Here is a 12,232-nt window from a genome sequence, read left to right as displayed (position 1 = left end):
CAGTGATGTCAGTGGTTAGCAGAAGTCAGTGGTCAGTGGTGGTCAGTGCTGGGCAGCGGTGGTCAGTTGTCAGAAGTGGTCAGTGGTCAGAAGTGGTCACAAGCGGTCAGTAGTGGTCATAGGTCAATAGTCATAAATGGTCATTATGTAGTGGTCAGTGGTGGGTTCTGGTCGGTCAGTGGTTAGCGGTTGTAAGTGATAAGTAGTGCTAGTGGTCAGTGGTGGTCAGCTGTCTGTAGTGGTCAGTGTTGCTCAGAAGTGGTCAGTGGTGGTCAGCATTAGTCAGTGGTCATCAGTGGATAATGGTTGTGGTCAGTGGTCAATAATGGCTAGTGGTCAGTATATGGTGGACAGCAGTAGTCAGTGGTTAGCGGTGATCAGCAGTAGTCAGCGGTCAGTGCTGGGCAGCAGTGGATAGAGGTCAGTAGCGGTCAGCAGGAGTCAATGGGCAGTAGTAATCAGTGGACTGTAGTGGTCAGTGGTGGTCACTGAGTAGTGGTTGTCAGTGATCGGCAGTGGTCAGCAATGGTCAACGGTCAGTGGTGGTCAGTAGTGGTCAGTTTACAGTTAATAAAAACAAAAACCTAAAAACGGGACGTCTTGATAATGCACAAACGTGACAAAACGCAATCTGAAGATCTTTACGTAGTGGTCAGTAATGACCAACAGTATAGTGAAATCCTGCAAAAACGTCCCAATATTGCATACAAAGTGATGCAAGCTGAACTCTGATAGTGGTCAGTAGTGGTCATGCAGCGGTCAAACACCTTCAAAGACATAATACACAGATGTGACAAAATAATGCAGTCTGAGCGCTTCTGAATTGTTGTCAACAATGGTCAGCATTGGGGGAACATAGACATGCTCCCTTGCACTGCATGTCAACTAGGTCACTGATAACCTCTTTGACGTTGTCTGAAAGTGAGTTTGAGGTTAGTGGGCGTGGCACTGGCAGGCATGGCACATGAAGGACGTACGTGTGTGTGTGTGTCTGTGTCTGTGTGTGTGTGTGCGCGCGCGCGCGTGCACACGATTGTGTGAACATAGATGCTAAGGTGAACAACAGGATCGCCAAAGCCTTTGGGAGTCTCCGTGAGAACGTCTGGGAGCGGCGACGACTCAGCTCTACCACTAAGCTGAAGGTCTACTATGCAGTGATCCTTACCACCCTCCTTTACGCCAGCGAGAACTGGACTGTCTACAGCAGACACGGCAAACAGCTTAACCTGACCTGTGTCTCCGCAGACTCCGCCACATCAGGTGACAGGACAAAGTCCCCGACACGGAAGTCCTGGGACGAGCTGACCTCTACGGCGTCTAAACCCTCCTGCAGAAAGTCCAAGCCAAGTCGGCTAGACATGTACTCAAAATGCCAGACAGCCCACTGTCTAATCAGCTGTTATACGGAGAAGTGTGTCAGGGCAAGCGCACTGTTGGAGGACAGAAGAAACGCTACCAAGACTGCCTCAAAGCGTCCCTCAGAGTCCTGGGCGTCGACATCAACACGTGGGAGACACTTGCTCTGGACCGTCCAGCTTGGCACAGCATGATCACCACAGGAGCCCGTGCAGCTGAAGCCAGGCGCATCACAGGAGTGCAACGAAAGCGTGCTGTGCGCAAGGCCCGAGCAGTATCCACTGCCACAACAGCACCCACTCACTTGTGTCCTACATGTGGGCGAGACCTCAGGGCCCGGATTCGCCTCATCAGTCATCTCCGGACCCATAGCCACCGATCTTCCATCTGATTTTTGAAGCCATGGTCATCTTCAAATCCGAAGGACGAACATCATCACATCACTTTTTTGCATTAATTGCAAAGTGACGAGCGTTGGAAAGAATTATATAATTCCCATGATAATGATGATGATGATTATTGGGGGTTTTTTTGTTTGTTTGTTTTTTGTTTTTTTCCTCTTTTTTTCATTATCACCATCATCATTATCGTCATTAATGTAAATGTGATACAGACTGGCTGGGTGAGCGAAGTGTATACAGGGGCTATATTCTGGCCAGGAGGGGTATGAAATGGCCTTGGCTGGTTTAAACCAGGGGTAGAAAGTAGTCTAGGCTACTCCTTACCCGGGGTAAAAAATAACCAAGGATAGAGTTCGGCCTGTTACACCGGAAGTATTTGATAACGTGGCAAGCTAATACGGCACTAATCCAACTTAGATTCTATAGACATAAAGAAATTAGCTGGGTGATGCAGTGTGTGGATATCATACTAATGATAATGATAATAACAGTGTACATTCATGTAGCGCCCTTTCTCTCTAAGAGCTCAGGGCGCTTTACATGTAAGAAAAAGTTACAAATTACAGGAATAATTCATGGCCACTCTTTCTCAAAACCTTTCCCTCCCCCCAACTCTCCCTCTCTCAGTCGTTATGCATCCACAGTGAGCAGACAGGCTTGGGATGGTGTTGGAGAAGAAGAAACTGAACGTGCTTATAGATAGATTTAAAAAGACGAGTTTTTAGTGAAGAGGGAAAGGAGAGATAATATCAGATGCACGGATATGATAAGGAAGTTTATTCCAGATATGAGGAGCAGCAAAGAGGACAGAACGTCCACCACAGGTTCTTGTATTGACATGAGGTTTCAGAAGGTAAGAGTCAGAGGAAGAGTGGAGAGTCTTGAGGGAGTGTAAGCACTGATAAGGTCAGAAAGATAAGTAGATCCTGTGGAGTGGAAAACAGAATAGCAGATACACGCAATTCTTGCTTCGATGGGGAGCCAGTGTAGAGTACGGAGGTGGGGGAAATATGGTCAGTACGTGGGACTCTGAAAGTCAGACGGACAGCATTGTCTTGGAGTTTTTTAATTCGCTGAAGAAGGCTATGTGGACAGCCTGTGAGAAGGGAATTAAGTAGTCGATTCGTGACCGCACAAAGCAGAAATAAGAGGGTTTTATTGTAGTTTCAACAGAAATGTACTGACGGATAGAGTTAATCCAACGAAGTTCGCAATTGACTGTGTGTATCAGATTGACTATCTGAGCGTGCATACTGAGGTTTGAGTCAAGAATGACTCCAGGGTTCCTTGCCGATTTAGAAAACTAAACTGTGGCATCACCAACCACAAATGAAACAGATGTGGAGATTCTTAGAGAAGAAATAATCATAGCTTCAGTTTTGTCATCAATTAACTTAAGTTTGTTGAATGTCATCCAGGATTTGACATCAATAACACAATCTTGTATTGACTGAATCAGACGATTTGGTTAGGTTCTGCAGAGTTTTTCAGCTGTGTATCATCAGCAAAAGAGTGGCGAAGAACAGAATGACCAAAACAAAAAACAGTAGAAAGAGGAACAGTGTATGAAATGAACAGAACGGGGCCCAGGACAGAGCCTTGTGGCACACCATAGGAGATCAGGGTTGAATCAGACTTAAAGTTGAAAACAGAGAAATCTGGAAGCGGTTGAGTAGGTATGAAGAAAAACAATTCAGAACTGTTGAATGAATCCCAAAAACATGTTCAAGCCTGGAGAGGAGCATACTGTGGTCTATTGTGTCAAACGCACCCGACAGCTCGAGCAAGGTCAACACTCAAAACAGACAGTTTTCTTTCATCAACAGACAGTAAAAGGTCATTAACTACATTCAACAAAGCAGTTTCAGTGCTAGGCAGATCTAAATGCTGACTGGAAAGAAGAAAACAGATTGTTTGATGCTAAATGGTATAAAAGAACAATTTCAACTTTTTCAATGATTTTGGACACAAAAGCAAAGTTGGATACAGGGCAAAAACTTTCGAGGTCATTGTGATCCGTAATACAGTGTCATTTTAAGCACATATAACCCCAGAAGTTATTTATAGGGCTCAACGAAGAAAACTGGCCAATATTTACCCTTCCCGTGCATATGTGCCGTAATTTAAACTTGGCAGACAGTTACATTATGATGTCTGACATAAAAACACAAGAAAATCACTATTAAACTCCCCACCCCACCCCCCGTCGGGGTATTACCATTTGCCAGTCGACAGACTATGAAGTGTTGTCCCGATTTGCAGCCAATGGCATAAAATGGCAAACCATCGTCCAGGAAAAATACATATACAGTCATATAGGTACTCGCTGGGCTAACACGGAAGTGAAATCAATCTAGTGTTAGATGGATGTCTGCCTGTCAGTCAGACACAACAGGCAGGCAACTAACCTGAACTGATAACAGTGCTCTTCACCAAATGGGGATGAACCAGTCAACCCAGACCGTGACTTGCGATGAAAAGGCAGCTGTAGTACAAACATGGTACAGCTACTTTTGAAAACAACAAAGGAAACTTAAAAATTGGCACTAACCATCGGCACAGGCTTTTTAGCGAATAAAATCAAATCACAGAGAAGCACTTTGTGGACACTGCGTCAGTGCGCACAACTTCAAATTTAGTAGATACCTAAACAAATGGAAAGATGCCTAAATAAACGAGGAAGATACTGAACAAATGAGGTAGGTACCTAAACAACCCAAGATAACAAAATATATGGTCTGTTGTGATCCGAGATGAGCTTCTCAATATGATATTTGCAACATATCAAAATGATAAAGACTTGAACTAATAATGAGAAGCATTTACTGCTACCCAAAACCTAACCAGTTATATGCAGCGTTCAAAAAGTATCATTTGTAATTCGCAAGTTCAGATAGCAAACTGCGCAAATGAATGGCAACCCAAAAAATGACAATGGGAATAATATATGGGTTTTTTTTTCTATGCTGGAAAACAGGAAATCCCTTCCTTTCTTGTGATTTATTACCACAAAGGTGTTGTGTCAAATGCCGGCTTTGTGGTTCTCTTGACAGTTAATTTAAAGATTCTGAATGACAGAACTGCCTTGAACAGGAAATGTGTTGACCAGAGAGAGAGAGGATATATATATATATATATATATATATATATATATATATATCAAACATCTGTTCTTGTTGTTTTATGTGATCTGCTTATCTGTCAGGAAACGCTTCTTTGTTTATGACAATTATTGATTGCAGTTTTATCTTTTCCAAACCCATTTTAGCATCCTATCAATTTTATTGTGAAGACCGTTCAAAATTATTAAAACGTTGAAATTGCGTACGTTTACTCTTGTATTCTTTACTTTGATAATCAATAGGTTAGGTAGGCCTGATTGCGAACAGTGTGTAACTGCAAATGGTTCGTGTTGGTATAACGCCCCATTTCGATGCGTTCTCATCACACGCATTTCACAATTCAGCGTCTGCTTCGACATCGTTCTGATATCTTAATAAATCCTCATTTCTAAGAACCAGTCAAACGTCAGCTATTTCTGGCCATTTCCCTGCTCTTTCTTCTCTTCCCGCACCACTGCCGACCAAGTTCACAGACGCTCTCACAATCTTAAAATCAAGGGAAGCAAGCAAGACTCGTCATTTGCCTGTGACACACATTAAGATAAGGTGTTTGACTTGATCTGTTGAACGAATTGTGCGTTACCATTGCTGAGGGAATTTAAGAACGCATGTTGGTGACAGATCAGAACGTCAATTTCGACAGGAATCTCCAAAATATTGTCCTTTACAATTAGATATATGGTCTTTTGACGCGAGTATATTTACGAACGATGTCGCAGTTACTGAGCACTCTCAAAAGTGCGTGCGTGCGCGCGCGTGTGTGTGAGATATATATATATATATATATATATATATATATATATATATATATATATCAGAACGAACAAAAAACAGTCTGGTGCGATGTTCCAATAATATGTCATGTATAATGAGTTCAAGACTTGCTTCTGTTAAATTGTCCACATATACCCAACCCATCGTTCGCAATTGGACTTGCCCGTTCGCATTTACCGTCAGGCACCCTTGCTCATATCAACCGTTGAAAAAACGTTGAAAAGGAGGGGTTGACAAACTTTTCCTGGTGCAACCAATTGGAGAAAGCAGAAGAGCTATATTTGACATGTTGAGCTGGTCGCTTCGACTGGATCGTTCGCAGTAAGGCCTACTACCCATTTTGATTGACTGGTCGTTTGTGTCTTTTTATTTTGTTTCTTTAAAAATTGTTTCAACCATTCCTTGTTAGGAATAGTGTAACATGTTTTGGTGGGCTGACCAATTTGTTGTTCTTTTGCTGAAGACAGATATCGCATAATACATTGCTCATTATAGTATAACAAAATGCAATAAATCACAGCATCATTTTTTTTCGAAGATAAGGTCATTCTTCCCAGCATTTTTGTGTGTGTTCATTCAGTGCAATCAGATAACATATTATGACCCCCCTCATTCGTGTGGATTGTGTAAGTGGGTGGGTGGTTGAATTGGTGAGTTGGTGTTCCTCTATGGATCTTTGCAGTCAAGTGCATCAGACCACGACATCATGCGCGTGAGCCAGACCCATACACAGACCTCACTGGTTCAAACTCCATGCTCCCCAGATGACGGAATGCTGCCATATGACATCAACAACACGATGTCCAAAACGGCTACGGAGGTAAAACATACATAGGTCATTACAGTGTCTTTCAGTCCCAGCCGACGCGGGTAAAAATATGTATAATTTCCATGATTCGGTTGTCCACGTGTGTGTGTGTGTGTGTGTGTGTGTGTGTGTGTGTGTGTGTGTGTGTGTGTGTGACCCAATGCTTAGAGCGCTGGATTCTCGCCGGAGTTTCCAAAGTTCGATTCCCGGTTTCGGCGCTTTGGCGGGTTACAGGTGGAATTTTTTCCTGATCTGCCAGGTCGGCATGTGCAAGTCTGCTAGTGCCTGAACCCCCTTCGTGTGTATACGCATGCAGAAGGTGAAATGCGCACGTTAAAGATCCTGTAATTCATGTCAGCGTTTGGTGGGTTATGGAAACAAGAACATAACCAGCATGGCTTCTCCGAAAACGGAGTATGGCTGCCAAAATGGTGGGGCAAAAGAAAGGCCATACACGTGAAAGGATACATAACAGTGTGTGTGTGCGTTACTGAAACCTGAGTGACACAGGAAACGAATGATCAGTGCCCAAAGGCAGCTCTCAGTTAGCTCTATCCAGGTAGGCAGCCCGTTATGCAAATGGCTCTATAAAGCGCTTTGAGCTTGGTCTCCGACCGAGGGTAGGCACTGTATAAGTATCCATATCATCATCATTGTCATTACTGGAAATGGTAAATTAAACAAACATGGGAGTACCATTTATGGAATGAACCGTTGGAACTCAAGATCAAAATTAATGTCAAAGAACACAAAATAGCATGAAAACTGTAGGTACTGTGTCTAACCATAGTAACTTTCGAAACCGATTGTGAACCCAAGTGCCAATGTTACAGGCATAATAACATGGTGATATGAGAGTATTTATTTAAGACGATAGAAAGGCAAGATCGGAGGTAAACGTAATATGCAGCAACATGACACATACAATGGCTTTTTGATAGAGCTCAACGAGTTTTGCCAAAACATTGATCCTATCTAACAATGAAGGTCATTGATCATGATCACAATGTGTTGTCATTCAAATTATTGTCACAAACATTTTTGACTCGCATGCTGTCCACACACAGCGCCAGTCCATGTCTATGTAATAACCCTGTGTTTCAGTTGTCTTACGTACGCGCGCGTGTATGTGTGTCTTAGTGTATGTGTGTGTGTGCGTGCGTGGTTAACTTTTAAAAAAAATCATTTTCTCTGTAAATACTCCGTTGACACCATATTTGGCTTGAAAATATAAAAAAACAAATATTTCGACATTTTCTAATTATGATGATAGAGCACTTCTGGGTAGGGCATAATTACAAAGAAGCCTAAAATGTTACCCAAGTCAGGTTACTGTTATATTTTTTCTTACTCACAAAACTTAGCACCTTTATCATGTACACTGATAGATAGCATTAATTTTATCGTTTCAAGTTCAGTTAAGAAGTTCTTCTGCTAACAGTAGTAGTTTCATAGCTTCGTTTAACGGCTAGGAACAACAATGCCTAGACATGCCACTATGCCAAGTAATGGGCCATCAATCTGCATATGCTCTGTGAATTATTTTTAACGGACCTCACTCATCTAAAACATTAAATTCTAAAATATGACTCAAGGCATAGAAAGGCTATTGTATTAATGTACATCAGTGAATGGAGGCGTATTCAGAGAAAGATGTGTGCACTGGCCTAATCACTTACTACATAATGTCCCCTAACGACCAATAATCAACAAATATGAATTACAGTCCATAAATCGTCAGACATTCAGTCTCAAGTCGCACTACGCATGTGCATATTAATCTTTAACAAGCATACAAACAGCGGTCAACTTCCGCCAATATTTGGAGATAAACAGTCCGAAGTTTTCGAAAGTACTATTTCACGATTTCCGACATTGAATGTCCTTTTTCTTTTGGAACATCATCCTTATACTCAGGCAGACAGGTGGTAATAGACCGTCAGTCTACGCTGTTCAGAGAGCGAGAAACTGTTTGAAAGAATTTGATTTTTTAAGAGTAATTATCGTGTAAATTAGGGCCGATAATGCGTTTCGCGATTTTGTTATTACTTATATAAGCTGAAAAGTCGTGATCAAGAACAGTGAAAGTTTGAAACTTTGGCAGATCTATAAGATGCTCGTAAAGCAATGAAATGCCGGTCGATGTAGGCTGCTTAAGATATATTTGCTTAGTTTCCAGTACACAGCTTTCGGGTCGACAAATATTTGTTTCAGATGGTGTACAAAAATATGATTTGCATCATTATATACCCACCACCGTCTCCCCCTGGCCCCATCCGCCATTGGCGTTTTCAGTTTGGTTGTTGTGCAGAAGAAATCACACGTGAACCATGAAGGATCTTGTTCATGTGATGGGTTTGATAGGTGTGATTATTTTTGGATCCTCGCCTCTGTGGTAGCGAATGTACTTTAACAAGCTTTAAACGAAGGAACTTTCTATCTAATGTGACGAAAAACCCAACAGAGTTTGAAAAAAGGCAAATCAGCAGAGTTTTTAACTTACTTTCAAAAAACTTCTTTCGTTTCTTCTTAAACTCATTTGTTTGATTTTGGCACACTGGCGAAGCATTTATTTATACAACTTCTTGTATTTTTCTCTTGTTGGCTTTGACGTGGTCACAGCTCTCATTGATACATGTAGTTTTGCATTTACTTATTTATAAACTGTTTTCCTTTTCCTGAAAGCATATTATATGGGCTGTTTCCCTCATCAAGAAACCCATCGATCTTGGTTGAAAAGTGATTCCACCATTTTGTTTCAGGCTATCTCATGTGCGTTCGTTTTGAGTTTTGAATCAAGCTCCTAAAGATTTTTACACTTTTTGTTTAGTTAGAAGGTTGGTTACTAAGGATAGTTTTGCTAACAGAGAAGTGCAGATAATGGTGGTATAGCTTTCACGTCATTTACATTTAGTTAAAAAAATAAAATAATGCCTTTGTTCGGCAACAATGAAAGAGGACTTTATAAAAGCATGATTCGGTAAATCTGTTGTTGTTGTTTTTGTTCTTCTTGTTGTTGGGGTTTTTTGCGGGGGTTTTTGTCTGTTTTTTGTTTTGGTTTTTGTTGTTGTTGTTTGGTAATCTGATTTTTTTTCTTTTAAAAGGGTTTTGTTTTCTTGTAGTTTCTTAGATAGAAAAAGCGTTTGAATGTTTCATAAAGTGGAGCACAGTTTCCTTCATTTGCCAGTGTTGTCCTATTGATGCGCATATTGTCTTGCTTTTCTTAAAACCAGTTGTTCGATTTCACATTTTCCATTATTGTTAATGTTTATTTGACATGTTGCTCTTTTTGAAAGAGCGCGTTTCATATTTAACTCTATTACTAATACCTATATGTTTGTCATTTTTGACAGTATACATACGATGCTCCACGACTGATTGGCTTCGAGTCGTTCATGCATGGTGATCATGAACCCCGCTACAGCAACCAATGAGCAGACTATGAGCAGGTTTCACAGCAATGAATAAAATCGATTCTTCTTTTGATTATGCTACTTCGATAGATACCTAGCCCTGAACTATGATTAGTGGAACTTAGTCTTTAGTATGTGAGAAACTGAAACTAGTATGTGTATCAATCAGTTCAGAGACAACAGTTGTATTCAGCGCTTCATTGAAAGAATAATTCATGCGCTTAAATCTACTCAACTTCCAGTCTAACCATCTGTGTTTGTCTCTGTTCCGTTTCTCTCTCTCTCTCTCTCTCTCTCTCTCTCTCTCTCTCTCTCTCTCTCTCTCTCTCTCTCTCTCTCTCTCTCCAGTTTCTTTTCTCTCACCTTCCCAGGTGTCATTTCAGTGCAAGGAATGTCGTAACAAAATTAACTAGTCAAGTCTTCCATCACATGTTCTTTTTTATGACATTTTTCTTCTGAACTTTTGCCTTTCAAGATCATATTTCGGGGTGGTGTTGTATCTCTCTCTCTCTCTCTCCCTCTCTCTCTCTCTCTGAGTGTGTGTGTGTGTGTGTGTGTGTTCTTTTTTGGAACGTGAATCTTCTTGTAAGCAGCTGAGAAAAATGGCTTCTTTAAAATTCGGCAAATAGATTTTCAGTTATATAGGGTGTTCCAAGTGACATTTCTAAAACCGTACTGCAGTTGTGAAGGTCTATGACGTGACTATATGGTTGCTGTTAACGTAATTTCAAGCTCGGGAATTCGTTTTCATAACTGATATGATTCTCGAAGAAAATCTAAATGTACAAAGCATACAGGCTTATGTTGATAGCAGAGTGATATTCTATTCAACCCAACATCAAAAGAAAATTTCAAGGCTTGCCAAATGTGAAAAAGATCCATAGCAACTCAGGTCCACCTTAAGTCCAAACTCTGACCATCTCCTCCGTCTCAGAGAAGAGGCTTCAGTCAACAACTGCAACAGATACAGAACATAACTAAATACAGCTAATTTTCCCTCCTTTTCAGACGACCAAAGAAAACAGTCTGCTTCCACAGGAAGTAATCGACACCAGTCAGTCAGTACCTTTGAGTCAAAAGCCTTCAGCTTCCTGCTTCAGTTATCCTCCCATCCTCTCTCTCTCTCTCTCTCTCTCTCTCTTTCCCTGTGACTCTGAACTGTGTTCACGTGGAAGTCAGTGGCATGATTTTACAGCTTTGTGAAAGAAAATATTGTTCTTTTCAATATTTTATAATTAATACGACCCCTGACAATCCTTGATTGTGCCAGTCAGCGTGCAAAACCACCGGCTTCCCACTGGCACTGGCACTTTGTGTCAAGTTTAATCAAACTGAGGAAGAGAGAAGCGACAATTATCTCAAAAATGAGTCCGGGGTTTCAAACTCTTTGAATTTTGCTGACACCTTTTCGGTGTCACCACCCTTTTCGCTTTTCTCGTGATTTCGGGCAAAAAACTCAACCCTGGCAAAGTGAGTGGATATAGTACAAGCAACAACACCACAGCCATCTCTTCAACAACAACTGATTTGGTCAGTGCAATCTGTCGCCGATTCAGTAAAGATAACGAAAGACTGGAAGCGAACGAGAAAATACTGTCATCGAAAATAGCCGATGTTGAAACAACTATGGACACCCGTTTTGATAAACTATGCAACCGCAGAAAATACTAATAGACGATATGAATACTATATAAGAACACTACGAATATCTTCAAGACATTCAAAACATGCTCGAAAGGCTGGAAGAAAAAGTCGACAATTTCGAAAAAAACAGATGAGGTTATTCATTCTTCGGTGGCCTGTTGACCTGTGGGAAAGAATCATTGGAAAAAACATGTCATCGTGAAGTTTCTGTCCAACACAGACCGCGGCCAGGAAATGATCCTCCACTCTGTGAGAAAAGACCTGGCAGAGAAAGTCCGGAATACACAAAAGGGTCTGTTGGCACTAAGAAAAGAGATAAGGGACAAGAAGAAGAGGGCAGCGATCAGCCGTGACAGGCTCTGAACCGACAAAAGTGTGTTCACTTTTGACCAGGAGAAAAACGAAATTGAGGTATTTGCGACACACGACCATAAAAATGTCGAACCATTCCAATTAGGCATTACCGTCAGAGAAGAAATGCGGAACTAACAGTTCCTGTGGTAGAAGCGGTTGCATGATGCTTACAAAAATAATTACTGACAGCGCAGGATCAGATCACCGTAGACCTCAGAACAGGTCGACGACAGGCTTTACTTCGTTGCCAGTAGGCAGGCCAACCGAACCGTACGAGGGGGAGTGTTTGCTCACGCTTTTGTTTCCGTCCCAATGTGTGAGAAAAGTGGGAAGTCCCTCTTATGTTTTTTTTATTTTATC

The 12,232-nt window shown here is 41.4% G+C and overlaps 1 protein-coding gene across 1 annotated transcript in view; it reads left to right on the top strand.

Moving 5' to 3' along the window:
* Positions 1 to 9,895, top strand: part of LOC143298660 (glutamate receptor 3-like) — a 148,369-nt gene extending 138,474 nt beyond the window's left edge. The window contains exons 19-20 of the mRNA XM_076611544.1: positions 6,336 to 6,473; positions 9,815 to 9,895. Of these exons, the coding sequence (XP_076467659.1) occupies positions 6,336 to 6,473; positions 9,815 to 9,895 (219 nt within the window). The remainder of the gene's footprint in view (positions 1 to 6,335; positions 6,474 to 9,814) is intronic.
* Positions 9,896 to 12,232: the final 2,337 nt, after the last annotated feature.

This window comes from Babylonia areolata, chromosome 24, assembly GCF_041734735.1.
Source record: "Babylonia areolata isolate BAREFJ2019XMU chromosome 24, ASM4173473v1, whole genome shotgun sequence".
NCBI lineage: Eukaryota > Metazoa > Mollusca > Gastropoda > Neogastropoda > Buccinidae > Babylonia > Babylonia areolata.
This window is presented reverse-complemented; position numbering and strand designations above follow the sequence as displayed.